Here is a 23,609-nt window from a genome sequence, read left to right on the forward strand (position 1 = left end):
GAATCGATTAAAATAAAAGAAATGAAACTGATATGACCGAGAGTGAAATATGGAGTTCGTTGAAGTATAAGAAATAAAACAACATAGTTGAGAATTATACGGGGTTTTGAAAAATAGGAGACTAAATAACTCTGTTCCAAACAATATTGAGAATATTTTTTAGATAATTATTTATATTAAGAAACTAAAATAAAACTCAATTATATGAATTAATTTAAAGAAGAAGATATTATTTTTAAATTAAATATTAAAATCATAATAAACACTTCACAACGAAAGAAATAACTCATGCAGGTTAACTTTTTATACCACTTTATTATTAATCACTGTTAATTATTAATTTATGAGACATATAAATAATTAAAACATGTACTTAAATTCATTAAAAACAGTGACTTTACTTTTAACATTTTTGTGATTATATTAAAATTTTTATCAAGCATAGTAAATTATTCGCTTAATTAATTTTGTATTTTTAGAAAAAAAAAATTGTTAACTCTTAATTCAGACCTATTTACGTTTCTATAATAATTTTATTGCTTATTTTTTAATGAAATTAGAAATATCTATAGAACAAACAGTACTTATTAGTTCAAACATACATGTATTATTAGAAAAAAAAAAATTATCCAATCAGAAACCATCATACATGTTAATCACAAACCAGTAGTCTCTTCAAAATCACATTGAAAATAGGTGTTATTAATTAATAGTATACACTGATAATCATACACACTTAGTTTATACTCTTTTGATTCAATGTAAGTACAACATTACATTAAAAATGAGTACCATGACGTGTTACTGTGGACAAGAACTCAAAGCGTGTTTCGAGACTCTATAGAACCTTAAATAACCAATACTCTTTAAGAAAGTGATTTAAGTTTTCTATATTTATGACACACTTCTCGGTCTTTGTTGGGCTCGTCTGTTCCCACTGAGTTTCTCCCATCCATTCGTTTTCTTGAAGGTTTTTATTATAAATAAAATTTTGACATTTTATATTTTATTATCATGCTGGATAACACATCTTTCAAAGTTCACAACAAACACTAATATGTTCTTACGTACATAAATATAAATATGAATAATTTCGACTCACAAAAATATTATTTCAAACTATCTACTTTGATTTATCCAAATTACAACACATTCATTCCAAATACTATTAATATTTTTAATTGAAAATATACTAAAGTAATGCACTTTCCAAAATCAAGAACTTATATATCTATTCTAAAATAAAGAAAATAAAATCACAAATTGAGAAAAATTGGAGAAATAAAATATAAATTACATCGTGATCTTCTAGTTTAAGGAAAACAAAATATTAAATTTGAATTAAATACTAAATGAACCATATTTAATTTTTCACAAACATAGACGTGACGTGAGGGATAAATAAGTCATACACATCAAATTTTATACCATTTTATAATAATCACTATTAATTATTAATTAATGAAATATACAAACTGATAAGATTTAAAGTTTAAGTTAATTACCAATTATAAATGTGTCATTAAAGAACATTTGGTTGATTAAGCCATTTTTGTTGTTGTTCATTTTAAGAATCAGAAATGATCCCACTGCATTTGGACACATCTATGTTCTTATTTTTATCTAACATCTACACTATACAAATAAAATATATTTTATTTTAAAATATAAAATAATTTTAAAAAGTTAAATAAAAAAAATTAAAGTATTAACTTTTTTGTTAGGTGGAGAAAAATTGAATGGTGTAGAGAGTGGAATCCCAAAGTCTATATAACTATCCAGGCCAACGACACCACCTCAAACCACAACACCACCATTTCGCAGTTCTCGCTTAGAACCAAACACCAAACATGGTTTCTTCTTATGTTTGTCTCAATTCCACCATGCTCAGCACACCTTCACCTCTCTTTTTCACTCCCCCTTCCCGCACTCTCACGCTGCTTCTCAATCCCACCAAACCACAAACGTCAAAACTCTCATCTTTCCACTCTCTCTCTGTCTCTGCTGTGCCTGCTAAGGTAGACACTACAGTGAAAATAGCAGAAATCGAAGATCCCCCAAACTTTGATTTCAAAGTCTACATGCTCCACAAGGCCCACACTGTGAACCAAGCTTTGGACGCAGCCATTGCGCTGCGCGACCCGGAGAAGATTCACAAAGCTATGCGTTACTCTCTCCTCGCCGGCGGCAAGAGGGTCCGCCCCATCCTCTGCGTCGCTGCCTGCGAGCTCGTCGGTGGCGACGAGGCCACCGCCATCCCCGCTGCCTGTGCAGTCGAGATGATCCATACCATGTCGCTCATCCACGACGATCTGCCCTGCATGGACAACGACGACCTCCGCCGCGGCAAGCCCACCAACCACAAGGTGTTTGGTGAGGACGTGGCTGTTCTCGCCGGCGACGCGCTGCTTGCGTTCGCGTTTGAGCACTTGGCGGCAGCAACCGAGGGTGTTTCCCCAGCACGCGTGGTTCGTGCGATTGGAGAGTTGGCGAAATCGATTGGCGGGGATGGCCTTGTGGCGGGACAGGTGGTGGATTTGGATTCGGAGGGGGCCTCTAATGTGGGATTGGAGAGGTTGGAATTCATTCATGTGCACAAAACGGCGGCGTTGCTGGAAGCTGCGGTTGTGCTGGGCGCAATTGTGGGCGGTGGGTCGGACGAGGAGGTTGAGAAATTAAGGAAATTCGCTAGGTGCATTGGGTTGTTGTTTCAGGTGGTGGATGACATTCTGGATGTAACTAAGTCGTCCGAGGAATTAGGGAAGACGGCGGGGAAGGACCTGGTGGCTGATAAGGTCACGTACCCTAAACTTTTAGGGATACATAAGTCCAAAGAGTTTGCTGAGAAACTGTTGCAGGATGCGCAGGAGCAATTGTTTGGATTTGATCCCAGAAAGGCAGCTCCTTTAATTGCATTAACCAATTACATTGCTTATAGGCAAAATTAATTAATAATTCATATTTCCGTTGTTAGTCTTAGTCTTTTATGCTGTGCTAATTTTTCCTATTAATTAGAAAATAACATGAATATTGATAAGAACGACATCATTTGCAAAATTATTAATATCAAAGATACATTAATATAATAATAATAATAATACTTAAAAAATGAACAAAATCAACAACAAAGATTAATTAATTTAATAATCTGAGTGAAAAGAGAGTAGCTTAGCTAGTGTAGTCTGACTGAGTGTGCAAAGTATCTGAAAACATTGGATACCGAGTTTTGTCTCTGGGGACGTGTCAAATAGATTTGTGTTCACCTCTCTGCTTCAATGCGTTACTTTTTTGGTAAGTTGTGTGCATTGTTGAGTGAATTTTTTGCAATAAAATAAAGGTCTGTTTTCTAGTTATGTACGCTTTGGCTCTGTGTGTGACCAGCTTTCGGAATTTTTGATAGGATATATTCTTTACTGGCAGGGGCAACTTGTCCTGAGACTCCTCGAACTACATTGGTTCTTCTTCTACGGGAACATGTGATCATTAAATGGTTTTATCTCTCATATTTACGACATCAATTAATTTTGATTAAATGCTATACAGTTTTTCTGATAAAGATTAAATTGATAGTCCCTAAAGTTACTCTCTCTCCGTTCAAATCTGTATTATCTCTTCTTTCTTTTATTTTATAACGTTTGAGTTACACTATTTATAACATTTAAAAGTTTAATTATTAATTTAAAACACCGTTTAATATATAAAGAAAATTAATTTTGTTAAATTAAAAAAATTATATTAATTTATTTTTTAATTTGAAATGAAAAAATATATAATTTTGCTCTAATTTTATAAATTAAAAATATATTTAATCAATTATTTTTTTACACCATTAAGATGAACCATTAATTATGATGTCACTGTGAGATTTTTTTAAGAGAAATTGTCGAAAGATTTAATACCATGAAGTCTTGAGTAAAATCAGAAAATCACTCCTAGCCCTCAACAATATATTTATGCGTATAGTTTTATATTTTTTTATACTCATTTTATTATCTAAGTGACTTCAAACAACCTTCATATTCCTAACCATTTTTAGCAGCTTTTATTGACAATCAATCATCAAAAATTGGTTTTAAATCTCAATCTTTATATTTTGTTAAATAAAAGAGTAAGTAGTATTTTAAGTAATACTTCTTTTTTTCATTTCATCTTTGCTTTCTGACTCCCTCAGTTAGTAGTTTTTTTCATGAAAAAAAATTATTTGAAAATATTGTTTATAATAAAAAACAAGGGACTTAAATTAGTTAGACAAACTTGTAAATATTTTTTCTTTATATTTATTACTTTCTAATGAAAAACCAAGAAAAAGTGAATAAAATTAATAACACAGACCGAGTTTTTCGTAAGGTTATCTTGGTTTTCATATACAAATATTACTTGTATTATATATTGTCTAAACAATATAAAAGTTCTGAATTCATAAATTTTAAAATGACTTTCCCCAAATAAACTTCACTTAAAGTATATAAAGTGTTATCAAACAAAAGTATATAATAATACCAAACGAAATATTGAATTAAGAAAATCAAATCATTTATTTATTGTAAATTTTTTTTTCGGTAACTCTTCTCCAATGTGAAATTTGTTCAACAAAAATGTATATAAAATAATATAAAATGAAAACTTTAAAATATAATAATATATTTTAAAACATTATGAAGACCAAAAAAAACAATCCACCTAACTTAATTAAAAATTTAAATTAATTGAAAAAAGTAAATCATATATTAGATTATTACAGACAGTTTATTTTTCTTAGGAGACAAGTCTTAAAAAAACCAAACCCGAAAGTTCATGTACTAATTTAGTCAACACATGTACTAATATAGTCAACAGAACCTGCAAAAAGTACAAAAATAACATATTCACAGTGAGTCGGTGACAATGTCCGTTAATTCGTTAACTACCATGGATTTTTTAAGCATAGTCATTGTTATCAACTTCATTAGCTACCCATTATATGAACAATTCCATCTTAAAGGCTATTTTCATTAACTAAAAAAATATTTATATTTAATTAATTTCAAATATATAAAGTGCTATTAAATAATATCATTTCCATCAAATTTGAGTACAATCTCAAAATAATATATAGCTGAAGACAATTTTGAAAATATACTATGTTTTAGGAAATTAAAATGTTTGACTAATAATTTTAATTAATATGAAATTTTATACTTTTATTTACCTTTAAATCCATACATAATATTGATTCAAAGCCCGATATTTTTACGTGTTGGTGATGAGAATTGTCAGTGTGCATGCACGCATAAAAAAAACGTGTACGGAAGGAAAGAGAAACCAAAATCTGAAACAATTTGGGATCACTTAGAAGATTTTGAGGGTGTTGATTGAGTTATCATCATGCATGTGTAAGCCACTCTTGTCGATTTTTTTGGATATTTTGTCGTCTATGTATCTTTTCTATTCATATCGTTCACGACTAGTAACGGTTTAGGAATTTAAGATTATTTGAAAGTTAATAAAAATAAATAACATAATTAATATGTAAATAAAAAAATTTATAAATTTATTATCTTAAAATTTTGAATACAAAATGATGTCTTTTCTTATATAAACTTATTTATTACTGTGTACTAATTTTTCTAATATCTCCTTTAGAAAAATATAATGTAATAAGTTCAATATAATGTATATTTTAAGTATATGATAAAATTTACTTGGTTTCTTATTCTTGTTGTTAAAATTTTAGATTTATTGATATAAATAATTTGAGTAATACAAGAACATTCTGGATAAAGTTAATAATAATGCATATAAAAAACAGTATATATTTGTATCAGGGTGATTATGAATTGAATTTTTAATGATCTAATCTATGTCTATTCTGGATCTGGATCCAAATAATTAGATTAGATTTTCAATCCAAATCTATTTAAAAAAAAAATAGATTAAATTTTTTTAAATCTAGATTAAATACTTGAATATTTGGATCAATTTCAAAATCTAAAATCTATTTTTCATAAATTAAATTTAAATTAAATTTTTTAAAATTTGTATCCATAAAATTGTCATCATAGAATTTGACATATTTTTTATTGGAGCCAACCAAGCTAAATTTTATTTAGTTATATTTTATGCTTTATATCAGACCGTTTTCATTATACTAAAATCATGAGTGGGTAATTATATTTTTTCAGGGTTTCCATTTTTTCTATTAATTGAAAATAATAAAGTATAGTGGTTGAAGACACACGAATTAGATTTGTTCTTATAGACGACTATCTGAAAAGGTTAGAAGCGCGAATTTTCCTAATTTTGAATTTTTGCTTCACCATTAATGCACTAGCAAATCTTAAATTTCTTTAGTAGGAAACTAAAAATTCCTTGTAATTTAAGCACCTAATATGGATTTCATGACACCCCGTGATCCACATGTTACATGCAGAGATAAAAACATGATAGTTGTTGACATTTATTTTTTTCTGTTCTAAGTCGTTGTTGACGTTTACATGTAAAGATAATTTAGGTATTTCCAATACTTTTTTTAAAACATTATATTTAATAATTTAACACAATTTATGAAATAATATGTAGAAACCGTAATTAAGAAGGAAATTTAAACATTCCTCCATCATAGTATAAATTGATTTGTTATTTGTTTACATCTCAATTATGAGCCTAACTTGAGCCTAAATATTACTAGTTATCCAAATAATAAATCTAATTATAAAAGATTTGGAATGATTTTATACAAAATCGAATGGTAAATGAAATTTCTTTCACTTTATCTTAGACAGAAAGTATTTTTTTTTTCTCAAGAAAACTTAATAGTCCCAAATAAATACGCAAATATATATATATATATATATATATATATATATATATATATATATATATATATATATATATATATATATATGGTCATTTCATCAATATAGTGGGGTATTCCCTTCCAATTTTGGTGTTGACCATGGTTCGTTAAACTTCTCATAGAAACAAAAACACTATTTACGTTTCCGTTCAAAAGTATTTTAGAAAAAAAATATATTGTGATTTCATATTTGTTAAAATAATTTATTATAAGATATATGAGAAAAACTCGCATTATTAGTTGTTATATAGTTGAATTAAAGTATATGCATAGAAAACAAAACTCAATTTATAAATTACTTTGGTGATATTGGATTAGACCAAATGCTATATTTTTAAGATGGTAGTAACATAATTTCTTTGAATGATTGTTACAAATTCTTAAGTCACTCATTTTCATGTCATTATGTGATCAAAATTTCTACTAAAAATAATTAATTATAAACAGAGACGGTAACTATATATAATAATACGATTAAAAAAATACCAACTCATTCTCGAAAAGATTTGAAGATAAATCAAAAGAAAATATTCTATTTTTTTTTTCATCAATTTATATTACCGTTAGCACTAAATTTTGAAGAAGTTGTTTTTACTCTGAATATCATTTCTATTCTAATAAAAACTGTCTTTGATTCAATTTTTTTGTTTTTTAACTCACGTATTTTTTTCAAAGAGAAGCCTGAGACAAACATTTACTTAAACTGTTTAAATGATGAGCTTAAAAAGTTACTTTTAATTAAGTTGAGAGAGGGACTTCTTTTCAAACTTTATATGGTCCTTATTTGTGTCAGTTTTACCTTTGAATTGTAACTTAACCTAAAATATCATATTTCTTATTTGTTTTATTAACTTGTCAACATTTTTTTAAGTATTGATTTTGCGATTTGAGTAGTTAAAATAAATCAATTAGATGATCAATTAGTTGAAACTTTCATTATCATAGGATAAAGAATAGTCCAAAAGCGAACAAAAGACAATCAAGACCATTGAATTTTAATTAATCTGTGAACAATACAAAGCTCATAACGTAATCTTATAAATAGAGGTGTGTTCTTGCAATATCGAATATACCTTGTACATATAACATTGAACTCTTAACACATATCTCAAGCAATCACTCTTTTTCCTTAGACTAAGATATTTAGGTACTTGTTATTTCCAAGCGGATAAGGGTGTCGTAAAAGACAGTTTAGTAGTCTTGCTAATTATATTTTTGATATCATCTTTAATTAATTATTTTTCACCATTGTTAATGATTTTGCCATCAAAGTATCTTCTTGATCGATATGATATCATTCAAGCTTCGATATATGTTGGTTGAGTACATCTCAATTCAGATAGTTCAAGTATAGTCGCACACGTGTTGAATTGAGTGTCAAGAATATTTTTTACATGTACTCACTCCTCCCAACCTAAGGGCCGAACACTAATTTGATTGACTTGTCTCACCTAATCGAGACACAAACGTTAAGTGAACAATCAAAGGAGTAAAAAGAAGATGCATTGGTTTCATTTATAAAGGAAATTCGTTAGGTTCATCGTATAGTTAATGATATTTTTGATGTTATCAAATTCTCATAGGAATTGGGAAAGAAGGTAGTGAGACACTTGGTGCCAATAAGGTACCGTGCCTTAAACTTTTGGGGACAGACAAGTATAAGAAGTTTGCGTATAAATTGACGTATTTTCAAAGTCTTTCTCTCCACACTTTCCAAATTGGGGCATTTTTTTCTTGTTGTACTTCAGTTTCTCGGTTTTTAAGCACAAAACTTTTCAATGCAACTACCTCTTTCTTAATCTTCTCAATAAAGTTTACGATAGATGGCAGGTTTTGTTCCTTCTCTTTTAGTCCCTTATAATGAATGATTTTACATTGCAAGTCGCCAACCATTTGCAAGAGATTTCACATTTATTGTTCTTTTTTAGTTGAATCTTAATTAAATTTTTATTGACATTAAACACCCCCTTTTTTTTTAAATGAAGACTAATCACAGTGTAAGATGCAAAGTGTTAGTTTAAAACTAAATAAAAATAATTTTGAATTATTTATAATAATATATAAAGTGATACGCTCTTTTATGTCTATATTTTGTTATTTCAGTTTTATTCTTAATTATTATTTTAAAAATTAATTATTTTGTAAATAGTTTATCTTGAACCATTATTTAAAAAAACATTTTTTATCTTTAACTATTATTTTAAAAATTTATTTTATGTAGATATTTTTTTTTCTAATTTTACATTTAACAACTACTTTAAAAATTAATTATATATTTTTTATTGATCTTAACTCAAATTTCTATAAAAATTAAAAAATACAACGCGTGTGACAAACTTGTGTTTTTGTTAGTAAAATATAATTAAAATCATATATAAAAAATATTATTTATTATAACCCTTCAATTATATATAACTTATTGAAAAAATACTATAGTTTGTTTTAATCTTAACTATAATTTTAACTCCTTGATTATCATATTGACTGTCAATTTCCAGTTGATATGTTGGAATTCAGTCCTTCCTTCACCTTCATATATTTTTTTTCCCGCACTTCTTTATTATTTTTATTATGTAATTTGACAATTATTTCATTTTTGAAAAGACTTATGGATTATAAAGTTAAAAATGTCTTTCAAATTGTATAATACAAACTGAAAGTAACTTTCAGATTATATAATTCAGAAACTATTTTTAATTTTTAAATTATGTTATTTTTAATTTTTAGATTGTGTAATTCAGAAATATTTTTAATTTTGGATTTTATAATTCAAAAATATAATTTTTAGAAAAAAATGATTTTTTGTGTGTAGCTTTTGATTCTATTATCGGAAAATCAATTTTGACTGCCAAATTGTATAATAATAATAAAAAAAATATTTTGTTACGTAAGGATGCAGGAAAGAAAAAATTAAACTACAGGAAGAAACTACCAAGAATTCAGAATGTTAATTTGAAGGTGAAGTTAGGCCCATGAGATCATCACGCCTTCGCCCCAAGCCCAACATTATGGTATTAAAACTCTCCAAATTAGAAACTTAAAAAATCAAAAACATCATAATATATACAAGTAAAATATTTAAAATATAAAATATAATTATTAATAAAGTATAATCTATTATTTCATTAATTTTGTAGCACTGCATTATTGTTTATATAATATCAATATACAATTTTATTCCTCGGTACTTTAATATTGCTTATAATACATTTTACACAAACATGAAATTAGAGAAATGGTTTACTAAATTTTATGCTGACACTTAATTTACACAATTAAAAACAGAAAATCAATATTGCACGATCATGTCATGGTAAATAAGACAGGAAAAGTAAAACTTGGCCTTGAAATTCAAAGAACGCGCACATCTTTGGTTGTTCAAGTCTCGTTCTGGAAGGGTAGAAGACCAAAGACGATGAAGCTTCTCTGAAGCTTCAAAAACCGAACCAGAACTGAGACCAAACTCTTTGGTGTTGCCGACCCATTTCTTCGTTCACTTCTTCCATGGTTCGGGAAATCGCGAACCCTCACACTTCTCAATTACGTTCATAGCCTCCTTTGCACAATCTTAACACCCATACAGTCAATGCATCAATTAAGCTTCAGCTCACTTTCGTGTATCATGGTTTGCACTTAATTGGAATGTCCGATTCTTTTCACTCACCTTGGGCGAAACTCAAGTGAGACACTCCAAAGTAATTCTTAAATTTCGACTGAATCCCAGGTACTAAGAACTTCTAATCCGGCCCTTTGCGTTTTTATACTTCAAAATTGCAGCTTTAATTTATCCTCTTTTTAGAATTTCTGTTTATACGTACCTATTCTGTGTTCTCTAGTGAGGATTGCCTTTTGGGTGCTGGATCTTGCCACATTCTGAGCATCTTTCTTGCTCTGAATCTCAAAGCCGGAATCTAATTGGTCAGCCCAAACTATGCCCTTTTTGAGGATTGGGAATATTGGTAATTGATTGTAAGGCGAGAGAGAGAAAGAGAGAGGATAGAGTAAGTTAATTGTAGTCCATTTGCCCTTCTAATTTTTCTGAAGTTGGGTTAGGTTTAATCTCTGTTAGGACTAAAATTATCTATGATGGGAGGTCAATCAAGTAAACCTAGTAGTAGTGATGTTCCAACGCCCATAAAAATGGGTACCCATTCTCTCTATGCGGATGATTTAAGTTCTTATGAAGCGGCATGTGTTGAAGATCCAAACTTGCAATCCCTTGATGCTACCATTCAGGAGCGCACCAACAAGGTGATCTCCTCTCTTGCTAGTGGGATTGAGGTTCGTTCCATATCCATTGAGTCACTAGGGGAAGTTACTGGTAGTTTGCTTGAAATGAATCGGGACGTTGCCAAAGTCATTCTAGAATGCAAGCAAGATATATGGAATAAGAAAGACAAGGAGTTGTTCTCCTTGGTAGAGGAGTTCTTTGAAAATAGCCTCCAGACATTGAAATTCTGCAATAATCTTGATAAATGCTTGAATCGAGCACGCCAAAGGCATGTTATGGTTAAGTCTGCAATTACCTATTTTGAAGAAGAGGTGCAAAATGGGGTTGAAGGGTCTACTTATTTGAAGACATTGCAAGAGCTGAAGGGTTTCAAGGAAGCTGGGGACCCTTTCACTGAAGAGTTTTATTCCTTGTTTCAATCAGTTTATGAAAAGCAAGCATCAATGCTGAAGAAACTGCAAATCAGAAAACAAAAGCTTGATAAGAAATTGAAGTCCCTCAAGACACTGAAGAGGGTCTCAAATGCCATTTTCGTTGCTGCCTTCGTGTCTGTTTTGATTTTCTCAGTGGTGGCAGCTGCAATTGCTGCACCACCTGTTGTGACTGCTTTGGCTGGTGCTTTGGCTGTTCCAGTTGGCTCAGTGGGGAAATGGTGTGACTCCCTTTTTAAGCGATATGAGACAGCTCTGAAGAGCCAAACAGAGTTAATCAGTTCTATGCATGCTGGTAGCTACATTACATTGGTGGACTTGAACAACATTCGGGTGCGCATTGACCAATTGGAAATAAAGATTGAATCCATGTTGCAGAGTGCTGATTTTGCTCTGAGAAATGAGGAAGGTGTAAGGTTTGCGATTGATGAGATTAAGAAGAATATAGACGCTTTTGCAGAGACCATTGAGGCTCTGAGTAAGCAAGCTGACGAATGTAGTCGCCAGATAAGAAGAGCAAGGACAGTGGTTGTGAAAAAGATTATTAATTACTCTGGTTGAGAGCCCCTTGTCATCTTCTTTTGCTCCTGCTGCTAAATTGTACTCATTAAACACCAACAACAACGCCACTATTGTGCTTATGATTATGAAAGAAACATAGAAATGTTAACTTGTGTATAACAGTTGTATTCTATTTCTGTGCTGCCTAATTGCCTATACAAACAGTTTTCCTGCTTAATTTTTTTCTTGTTACTCGTTTGCTAGATGAAACTGAACATCAAGTGAATATGTGTTGGAATGTGTGTATAGTAAGGAAAAGTTGGAAAAAGAATGAATAGTTATTTATCTATTAATTCTACCAACGTCGAACTCGTTAACAACCAATATTAGCTTGTATGTATAAAAAGTTGGAAAAAGAATGAATAGTTATTTAATATACGACAATCCAACTACTCTATTTCTTTTAAGAGTGTTAACTTTTTGGAATAGTGTTTTATTTATCTATTAATTACAAATTTTAAAATTATATTAATTACTTTTTTATGAGTTATACATTTTTAAATGTCTCTAATATTTAGATAATTTAAATATATTTGTTAGAGTAAGGAAAATTTATTATATTTGATTGTATGTATAAAAACAACTAGTCAGATAAAATAGATAACAGAAGGAGTAATGTTATCTGATATAGGATTGAATTAGTTTTCAATATTTAAGTGTTGTATTAATTGGGAAACAAACTACTTAAACTCCATTGCAACTAACAGATACTAGCTGTTATAGCTTGACCTTCTCTGTCAAAATATATCATTAAAACTACATTACAAATCTTAAATTAAATCCAACATTACAACGTCTTAGTGAATTCCATTGTACTATATAAATATAAGATCACGTAACACAATTTGATTTTTAGGTTGTGAAAATATAAAAAACAAAATTAACTTTGGAAAGGTATAATATAAGAACTTATGTTTTAGAAATGTGTATAATTCTTCTAAAAGAATTTATCATTCCCACTGTAGATTTTTTTTATGTAGATTTAATGTCGGAGTATGTATATAAGATGTGAAATGATGATCTTGGATTAAGACATCACTTCTGGTAGAAGGCAAAAACCATAACTTAGTAAAAGTAAAAAGACATTTAATTACAGGGTTTGATCTACACTTAGGAATTGAAAATTCAATGGCTTTAACTGCTGAACCTCTTTTCTAAATGCAACATGCAGCAAGAGATGAGGTGATGAGAATTGAGAAGGCTTAAAGCAATGAATGAATCTATTAAAGAGATGAAGGGTGATTGTATTAGTTACATTACAGTGCTATCGATCAAAAAGAGTACTCCACAAAAAAAAAAAAAAAACTCTAGAGACTTTCCTAAAAACATATCTGTCCTTTTTGGAGAATCTGCATATATGTTGTTAATTGCAAAGTGAGAGTGCCCAATTCCACAAACAACCTTCAATCCGTGATTTTATCTGGACTTCAATTTATTGCTATCTGCTTCCTTTCAAGCGCCAAAAACAGAGCAGGAACGAGCGATTTTATTCTCACCACATCCGTAACCACCCAAATTCTTACTAGGTTTCCTCTTCCTTCCTAAATACACTCTCATGAACAGCATCAGAATAGCACCGTTCAGCACGGAATTCATCACCCACGCGCCAATCCCGTTACACCCCCCGGTGAAAAAATGCAGCAAAAGCACCCCAACGTGGCACACCAAGTTGCACCCAAGCAGCATAATCTGGCAGTTCAACACCAGTGGCAAACGGGCGCCGGTCGTCGCGACGGAGGTCCAGAACCGGTACCCGTAAATGAGGAAAAACGCCAGCGTGGTGAAAAGGATCGCGAGAACTTGAAACGACTGCGAGAACTCCAACCACAGGAATGACATGAGCGTGGAAATCGCGTGATAAAACAGCTTGAAGAAAACCAGCTTGCGACGTCGTAGAACGACCGCCACGGTGCTCAACATGTGCAGGTAACGCGACAGGTAGAAAGCGTAGGACCAGAAGAAAACGCGGCCGGAGGGGCGCGTCCCGAGGGGGAAACAGAGTAGCCACTCGAGAGGGGTCTTGGAGCGCCGCCAGAGCCACCGCGTCTCTCTGATCTCCGACGTAGCCGAGAGCAGAAGGCCGGCGAAGATGGTGGCTGAGATGAGAGACATTGAGAGGCTATGAAGCGCGGGTAACGGCCCAAGCGGAACGCGTTGGCCGCGGCGAAGAAGAACCGCTAATATTAGGTGGAGAAAAATGGAAAGAACGAAGTAGAGAGAGATAGAGTAGAAGAGGAAGCACCAGGTAGAGCCCCATAGAGCGTGGTTCCATCGGAAACTCACGATGACGGGGTGCTCGGAGAGGTAGAAGTTAAGGGCCCGCATCACCGCCGTGGCCTTACCGAGGGTACCGCCGGACGGTGACGTGTACATGCCGTAGATTCTGGTCCTCTGGTCCTCTTCACATTACCCTCGTGCTCCCTGGTTTTGTCGTTGTCGAATGTTGTAAATTGGTTTAGTTTTGGATTGGTGGAGCGTAGAGACTCAAGGGGAGGAGAGAGAGAGACATTAAATTTGTGGTGTAGGCAGTAAATAGGGTTGTCCAAGTTGATACGTGGCGAATAGTTATTGATTTGAACCACCCGCTTCAACCACTACGCGCTAATCGAATAACAACTCTAGTAACGGAAAACTACTACCCTCTTCCAACCCTCTTTCAATTCTCAAAAACATGATCACATTCTTAATCCTCAAATTCAATACTAACTATTTTTATTAATTTCAATTTATTGTTTTCCTATACTCTTTCATGTTGAGGTAACATCACTACTACTTACAATTAAAATAAAAAATCAAATAAAATAAATAATAGTTAAAAAATATAGTTTTATTAAAAGTAAGAAAATTACCTATATGTGTTTTCATCCTCGAGACACCTGTTTATGTCAATGTTGTTATTATGATTATGTTATTGCTTTTATTTATTATCTTGAGGTATTGAGTTAATATTTTTCTTTTTTTATATGATATTTAATATTATCATTTTTATTTAATAGGTGACTTAAACTTAATTAGATTATTCTCATCAAAATGGATTGTCACCACTACTTATCACTACAAGAAAAAAAAGTTATTTAGACACTAGAATAGTGCAATCACATATTTTGACTGAAATAACCGTTGATTTTAACGAATGTAATAACGATTGAATAACTTGTTAATGAAATTAGTTCGTATAGTAACTGAAATAATGACAAAAAATATTAGTGACAAAAATTTGGTTGCTAAATCAATGACTGTGAAAATTATAATAAATTGTTTCATTTAATCATCGAATTAGTCATCGAATAAAGTGATTTTGTAGTGATCGATATGTTACTCGTAGCTAACTTCTTTTTTTTTTTTTTTGCACCTTCATTTTTTCTCCTTTAGAAGTGAAAAAAAAAATAGAGAAATAGTTAGTAAAATCTTAACAAAGAACTATCGATAAAATTGTTTGTAGAAATACTTGATCCTTTTGTAAAATTTTAGACCTTAAATAAAAATTTAAAATAATTAAAATCATGAAATGAAGATCGAGATGTTACTCATATAGTTTCAGTTCTTCTTTTTTCACCTTCCTTTTCTCTCCTTTAGAAGTGAAAAAAGAAACAAAAATAAAAAAAAGTTAGTAAAATCATAACAAAGAGCTATCGATAAAGAGATATCGATAAAAGTGTTTGTAGAAATATTTGATCGTCTCATTAAAATTTTAGACCTTAAATGAAAATTTAAAATAATTAAAATCATGATGAAGACCGAGACGTTATTCATAGCACACTTTTTTTTCACCTTCATTTTTTCTCCTTGCACCCCTTAAATTCAAATATCCTCTTTTATTCTAAGGTTAATCTTTAGTCAAATCTTAATTTGCAATCTTCATTTCCGTGGCACCTTCCTCCATCTACCTTATGCCCCTTCCTCGTTTCTTTGCTAGACACAAACTTAATCTGCACATGAGGAATTCATATTACTTTTAATTTCAAAATTAAGAAAATAAATTTATAAATTTTTATCTTTATATAATACTAAATTTTTTGTACTCAATGTAAAACTTAAATTTATATTTAAGTTCTCAGTACATGATTCAACAACAAAATTTCAAAAATAATTATTTCAGAAGTTATTTTTGAATAAAGAAATGTATTCTAGAACAATCATTTTGAAATATTAACAAAATTTGTGAACCAGTGTTTCAAAAATCATTTTTGAATTTAAAAATACGTTCTGAAACATTCAATTGTACTGAGTATTCCAAAAGACATTTTTTGGATCTTGAAGTGACTTCAAAAACACCCAAAATTCGGAAAGTATAAAAAACAGTGAGGTTTAGTGATTTTTATTATAAATTTACTAAGGGTAGTTTGGGGATTACAACTTTTATGGTCGTACAGGGAAAAGAGTGGGGGTGCAGGAGGAAAAGGCCTCTTTAATCGTAATGCACAATGGCCCAAACTGGCAGAAAATGAAATGGGCCAAGTTGCATAGTCACTGTGATCATTTATGGGGCCTTCTCCCTGCACCTCCAACAGTTCTTCTGTACCCCCAAAAAATACTTTTATACCCTTATTTATTATTTGCGCGAGTGGATGAAATTCGTTGGGACGCAGTAAATTTCATTTACTGCGTCACCAACCTCCTGCACCCCCAAAACTTCACTCTTAGTATTTTTCTCGTGTTTCGTTGTTCTCCATCCCAGTGCTTTTGCTCTCATTCTCTTCTCCGTGGTCCCTTAGAGTTTTTTCTGTTTGCTCCGTTTCATAAACAAGAAAACCCGTTTGACGAAAAAAGCAAAATTTACTGGAAACGGATTACAGAATCCGTTTCATACACTATGAAACGGATTCTGTAATCCGTTTCTTAAAAAAATTAATTTTTTTATGAAACGGATTACGGAATCCGTTTCATACACTGTGAAACGGATTCTGTAATCCGTTTCTTAAAAAAATTTGCAAATTTTTTTAGGAAACGGATTACGGAATCCGTTTCACAGTGTTATGAAACGGATTTTGTAATCCGTTGCATAAAAAAATTTGCAAATTTTTTTATGAAACGGATTACAGAATCCGTTTCATAAACACGAAACGGATTCCACAATCCGTTTCAAAAAAAAATTTGCAAATTTTTTTAGGAAACGGATTACAGAATCCGTCTCATACACTGTGAAACGGATTCTGTAATCCGTTTCCTAAAAAAATTTGCAAATTTTTTTAAGAAACGGATTACAGAATCCGTTTCATAGTGTATGAAACGAATTCTGTAATCCGTTTCCAGTAAATTTTGCTTTTTTCGTCAAACGGGTTTTCTTGTTTATGAAACGGAGCAAACAGAAAAAACTCTAAGGGACCACGGAGAAGAGAATGAGAGCAAAAGCACTGGGATGGAGAACAACGAAACACGAGAAAAATACTAAGAGTGAAGTTTTGGGGGTGCAGGAGGTTGGTGACGCAGTAAATGAAATTTACTGCGTCCCAACGAATTTTATCCACTCGCACAAATGATAAATAAGGGTATAAAGGTATTTTTTGGGGTACAGAAGAACTGTTGGAGGTGCAGGGAGAAGGCCCCTCATTTATACGATAGAATAATGGATAGAATAGACTAGAATAAATAAATAAATAAATTAATAAATTAATTAATTAATTAATAAACGAGCAAATAGAAGAAAGCACGTAGAGAACCTGGAACCTTCCACGAGGTTTTCGGTAAGAACCAAATTTGGGGCTTTGAGACGCAGGATTTACTTTTCTATCACAATTCTTGTGCCTTTCCCAGCCATTTGTCATTCCCTCGACCAAATTGTAAGTTCATCTTTTGAGATCTTATTTCAGTGTCAATTCATGTTTATAATTTTCTATTTTCATATTCTGAGACCAGATCTGCATCTCTTCTCTTTTTGAATCCTGTTTCATGTTTTTTTTTTTTTTTTTTTTCGTTTTCTCGTTCCGCTAATTTCCACGTTCAATCTCTAGATTTATCCGTCGATTCTTCTATTGATTAATTTTAGATCTTAGTACAATTCGCTGATTTGTATTTTAGTACGGTCTTGTCGGTGACGATGATGTGATATAGCGTTATGATGATTTTCTGGGTGACATTGTAGGGTTTGGTTGGCATTGTAATTGATTTTATTTGTGAAGATCTGAGTGAGGGATTAGGCAAATGACGAGTGGTTTTGGGGAATCAACGAGAGCGTCTGCTCCGAGCCCGTCATGCTCGGGTAACAGTTCAAACGATGCTGGTGATTTCGAATGCAACATATGCTTCGATTTGGCGCAAGAGCCCGTGATCACTCTCTGTGGTCACCTATTCTGTTGGCCATGCCTTTATAGGTGGCTCCATCATCATTCCCATTCTCAGGAGTGCCCTGTTTGCAAGGCCCTTGTGCAGGAGGAGAAATTGGTGCCTCTTTATGGAAGGGGCAAAACACAGACTGATCCCAGGACCAAATCATATCCTGGAATGGAGATCCCCCACCGTCCTTCGGGGCAGAGGCCGCAAACTGCGCCGCCCCCACCTCCTCCCGAGGCTAACCCTTTCGGGAGTTATGGGTTTGGACTCATGGGAGGGTTCATTCCCATGGCAACTGCCAGATTTGGGAACTTCACACTTTCCACCGCTTTTGCTGGGTTTATCCCATCACTGCTCAACATTCATTTCCATGGCTTTCAGGATGCCACTGTCTATGGGACAACTTCTGGTTATCCCTTTGGTTTTAATAGCTTTCACGGAGGGGGCGCACGGGGGTATCATCAGGCAACTGGTGGCCAAGTGCAGCGGCAGGAAGACAATGTTTTGAAGAATCTGCTTATGTTGATTGGGTTTCTTGTCCTCCTTACTGTTATTTTTGTGTGGTAATGCATTTGTGTCGACGTTACAATACCTCTTGAGGAGTTATGTGTAAATATTTTAGCCGATTGAAGAGGGAATTCTATGTTTGGGAATGCTGCTACCTGTTTGACTCGTATTAACTGTATCATAAGCATCCGGTGAACTTGAATTGTACCTGTTTGATCTTTATGACCTGCCTGCAGTTTTACTGTCTTTTAGTAGCTTCTCTCAAGTCATACCATGTTCTTTGGTAGTAGGTTCACATAGCCGTGAAGTTTAAATAATCTCCTCCTTGAGTATTTTTAGAAGAAAAAATGAAATTAATTTTTCTAGTGTTAAAATTACTGTGTATAAGTTAATATTATAGCCGTTTTCACATATTTGCTTCTCCAATAGTTAATTTTTAACTTTCCCAGAAACTAATTTTTAGTATATGGAAAACCTAATTCCATTTTCCTGTTCTTTTCGTCTTCTAGAAATGTTAGTAAAAAAGTTTATCATAACATGCCCCTTACTAGGAAGGAACAAGAATAGTTGGTAGCTTCACTACTGTAGCATGGTCTTTAGCAGCAAGACTTTTGCTTTTTGTACCACATCTCATTATTTGAGAGTTATTGTGAATCTGTGATTGATAGCTGCAATTTTCCATGCTATTTGCCTCCTTCCTACCGTCAAATTGAGGGTGTCTGGTTTCAAAAAAATGGAAACTGTTGGATGTTTTAAAGATTCTGAATTTTTTTACAAATCTGGGTAATTTTTCACCACAAGCAGGTTTTCAAATTATATTACGAATCTATTCATGCAGCGGGGATCACGATTTTAAACATAGAAGATGTATACTCCTAATGATTTTTGTAAGTCAATTCATCAACATTCTTGTCATATTAGAAGTCGTGTGGGTATACAACTTCCATAGTAAGTAAAATTACCAACATCAAAAATAAAAGATATTAAATTTTAGTCATTAATAATCAAGAAAAGATGATAATTCAATCCCAAAATTAAGACATGATAAGTTATATACAGATAAAAATCACTAAAGTAACAAAAAAGTTATTTCTCTAGTTGTCTATTTCTTTCTTTAATATCCTTTCAGTAGAAATGCTTAACAATAATTTTACTAGACATTTTACTGCCAACAGAAAAAAGTGATATTCTAATTGTTGTGTTTCTGACAACTGCTCCTTGCATGAGCAGATAGATAGTGGCCACTTGGTAGAGATTCTTGCTTCTCTAACAAGGTGTGGTTTGAATATTGATTAGTCATTTAAGCGACTTACTTCTTTGAACTAGAATGTACCACTAGTTCAAGCAAGGACTTGATGTATTAACCTTGGGTTGACTTTGCGACTTCAGTTTGAATGCATGTTGGAAGTCGATTACCTTGCTGGAACAAGTCCACGGAATACATGAATATACATAATATTTACTCGATAGTCACTGAAAAGGATAGCAAAATTTTTAGTGGCTGTCATCTAAAACCCGTCCCCATCAGCTCGCTATTAGTATGCAAAGCATAGACTTTTCTCGATAGTACTCCGTGTGTCTATACTGTGTGGAAAAAAAGGAGGAAAAACATGGTAAGATATTTTAGTGGCTATCATATAAACTTTACCAGGAATTGTCATGGAAATTCAAGCGAAGATATAAAGAAGCTATGCATATATTATAATTTTATAATCAAAATGGTCACTACCATACTACTGCAATTAGGCCATAAAAGGCATCGACCACACAAAAAGTTATTATCATGCAGGAATGGCTCATGTCAAGCCATTTATCTCTCTTTTTAATTAATAATAAAAAGTACGCTATGACTTTTGCAGAGGATTATTTGGTTAAAGGACATTGTTTATACAAATCACTAGGTCTACATTCATGCTTTTCTGTAAGGAAACTTTCATCTGTAATGGCTACGCAAGGAAAACTATACCATGTAAACCATTACAAACCGAAGTCGTACGTCCCTAACGACTTCCAATTGGAAGTCGTATAACCCACACGACATTTTGTGAAAGTTGTACACGACTTCTAATATTACAAAAATGTTGTATAATTGACTTACAAAAATTGTTAGGGGTATACTCTTTTATGTGATCTGAGCATTTAGTTAACTTGCTTGTAAATAATTCCATCAGATATCATTGTTTTTACGTATAATTATTTTGTTTTGGATTTTGGCCAACGAACTTTGGAGGTTCTATGGTTTTTATTGGAATGTTTGGAGAAGAGAACGTAACTGGGTGGGAAAATAGATTAAAGAGAAAGTGGAAAGAAAAGCATACTTTTCAAAACAGGAGGGCAATGTTTTCTTTTCTCTTCTGCATTTTTATTTTTTATTTCAAATTTTAAAATTTCACCTTTTTATTCATGGAATCATAGGGCAAAGCTTTTGTTCTAAGAAGCTTCGACAGACATAAGGTTACTGATACAATGGTGTGGTAGTAAGGGTGAATATTGGTTTACAGATAATGGTTGAAGGTTTATTTAATATGAAAAAAATGAAAAACTGTTAATAAGATGCTAGAGAGGCTAAAAGACGGGTTTATTTTTGTGTAGTTCAAAGTTCCTAATCCCAATTAATTACTTGGGTTAAAGATGGAACTATAATGAAGACAGACTGTTAAAGCAAATCCTTACATTTCAATTTTCATTAGTTCAGAAGTAGATAACTAAGTTTTTTTCTTCACATGTTATGATTGATAATTACAGTATTTAATCTGATGACTTTTCTTGTTTCTTGTTCTTATTATCAGTATCAATCAAATTAATTTTCAGCATCAAACTTTCATTTTCAGATTATTTAATCTGATTAAAGAGTTCATTTTTATAATCATGCTATTGTTATGACTTATTTATTAATTTTGTTAATTAATTTCAATAAAAATCTAACGAGCTCTTTTAGTGATTTTTTTTATACGCAAGATTCGCTGTTAAAGAAGTTTAAGGAAATTAAATCTAGGTTGGCCCATATAAAAAAATATTGCTTGGATTAAGCAGTAATTTTAACACAAACAAGGGTAAATAATCACGTATGTTTTTTGTTTTGTATTTTGTTTGATGTATCTGAAGTTTGTTTGTGATTTTTTACATTTATTATTTCGTGAACAAATTTTCTGATGGTACGTCTGAGTTAACTATGGAAAATTTTCCAACATACTTTTGAAGCACAAAAGATACGCGTGCGATACTTCTAATTGATAACATATGCTAAATTTCATCAATTCGATTTTTATTTATGTAATTTGTAATACTAAATTTATATATTATGACTTGGAATAAAATTAAATTCTGACTAAAAAGTCTATCTGTTATAATTAATGAGTATTGAGACCTCAAACTAGGATATTTGAAGCTTTTGTATCATATGCTCTTTTCTTTTTTATATATTCATGAAAATATATTTTATTAATATTTTAATTAATCCGAACAAAAAAATAAAAAAACTCTATTATATCTTATTAATAAAATATCTTTTGTAGATGATAACTTATTTTATTAATTGCATGATCTTATTCAGTAATTACATGTTGAAATCTAAATTTCATGTTAAGAAAAAAAATGAGAAAGTTGAATAACTTAAATTAGGAACCAAATGTTAATTTTAAAGAGTGACTCAGACAAATTATTGTATCAAAAACTTGATTTAGCTTTATAGTTGGAAAGTTTCATAAATCAATATTTCATAATATACTCAACGTTGCTTTGACATAAAATGGTTGTTATTGAAGAAAAAAATATCTCCACAGTATGTGAAGCAAATTTATAGATGTTGAATTGTAAAAGGAAGTCCTTGGCGTGATTCACATTTAAAATAATTGAGGCTGAAGATGGATTTGGGCCAAGGTTGGCAGAAACAAACAAGACACAGAAAATGAAAATCAAGGTTTTTATTTTTTTGAACTAAAAGTCAATCCTCATTTATTAAGAAGTGGGGCCAATTTATTCTTTGGGCTACCAAACATAATGGTATTACCATGCCTCTTCCCCAATCTTCCACATGGTCAATTTAAGTGTGCGTGCGTACCACACAAACTCTTTATTTTTTAAATAAATGGTATTATAAAATTTAGTTCCCAAGTTTAAATTTTATTGTTTTTAGTAACCAGTAGCAGTTTCAAATTCAAATAATCAGCACTTTTATATTTACGGCCTTTTTAATTTCAAATAAAAATAAAATTCTAAAGAAAAAGTATGATATGTGGTCTTTTTGTCAAATGTACGATTACCGGTCATAAAAGAAAAGTCCAATAAAATGTTCTCCATCAACATTAATAAATATTTTTATTTATTGAAGAAAAGAAAAATGATCAGATAAGAATAAGAATTCTAAATTTAAATAGTAGTCAAGTAAATAAGTTATTTGAATCGTAATATATTACATTTCTGAAACTTCATTATCACCGACAACTACATTGGATGGATAAAAATGGTGTAAGATCTCCATATGTATTTTACTTTTTAAGGTATGTTAAAATTTAAGAATAGCTTTTGGTGGAAATTTGAATTTTACCAAAAGAATATAAATTTATGTTAACAAACTTAAAATCAAAGAAAGGTATCAAACTATAAGAAAAAAAAAACTGCACGATGACCATGTAACGTGAGTTTATATAGTAACCAAATCATTAATCACCGCATAATAAATTTATAAATCATTAAATTAGACTAACGACTACGAAATTAAATTTTTAAGGGTTAAATATGTTTTTGTTCTTTATCTTTTAATGAAAATTAGAAT

The 23,609-nt window shown here is 31.5% G+C and overlaps 3 protein-coding genes and 1 pseudogene across 3 annotated transcripts; 3 read left to right on the forward strand and 1 right to left on the reverse strand.

Moving 5' to 3' along the window:
* The first annotated feature begins 1,781 nt into the window (after nucleotides 1-1,781).
* LOC114173016 (geranylgeranyl pyrophosphate synthase 7, chloroplastic-like) lies at nucleotides 1,782-2,973 on the forward strand. Its single transcript, XM_028057206.2, has one exon. The coding sequence runs from the start codon at nucleotides 1,851-1,853 to the stop codon at nucleotides 2,946-2,948; it is 1,098 nt and encodes a 365-aa protein (XP_027913007.1). The 5' UTR covers nucleotides 1,782-1,850; the 3' UTR covers nucleotides 2,949-2,973.
* Nucleotides 2,974-10,274: 7,301 nt separating this feature from the next.
* Nucleotides 10,275-12,236, forward strand: LOC114173879 (UPF0496 protein At2g18630-like). Its single transcript, XM_028058538.2, has 2 exons — nucleotides 10,275-10,559; nucleotides 10,672-12,236. The coding sequence occupies exon 2, from the start codon at nucleotides 10,919-10,921 to the stop codon at nucleotides 12,056-12,058; it is 1,140 nt and encodes a 379-aa protein (XP_027914339.1). The 5' UTR covers nucleotides 10,275-10,559; nucleotides 10,672-10,918; the 3' UTR covers nucleotides 12,059-12,236.
* Nucleotides 12,237-13,260: 1,024 nt separating this feature from the next.
* On the reverse strand, nucleotides 13,261-14,558 carry LOC114173882 (fatty acid elongase 3-like pseudogene; annotated as a pseudogene).
* A 3,140-nt stretch (nucleotides 14,559-17,698) lies between these two features.
* LOC114173883 (uncharacterized) lies at nucleotides 17,699-19,086 on the forward strand. The gene is made up of 2 exons (XM_028058542.2): nucleotides 17,699-17,838; nucleotides 18,141-19,086. The coding sequence occupies exon 2, from the start codon at nucleotides 18,200-18,202 to the stop codon at nucleotides 18,893-18,895; it is 696 nt and encodes a 231-aa protein (XP_027914343.1). The 5' UTR covers nucleotides 17,699-17,838; nucleotides 18,141-18,199; the 3' UTR covers nucleotides 18,896-19,086.
* The last annotated feature ends 4,523 nt before the right edge of the window (nucleotides 19,087-23,609 follow it).

The sequence above is a fragment of the Vigna unguiculata genome, chromosome 2, assembly GCF_037176805.1.
Source record: "Vigna unguiculata cultivar grain cowpea cultivar isolate G323 ecotype 2 chromosome 2, ASM3717680v1, whole genome shotgun sequence".
Lineage (NCBI taxonomy): Eukaryota > Viridiplantae > Streptophyta > Magnoliopsida > Fabales > Fabaceae > Vigna > Vigna unguiculata.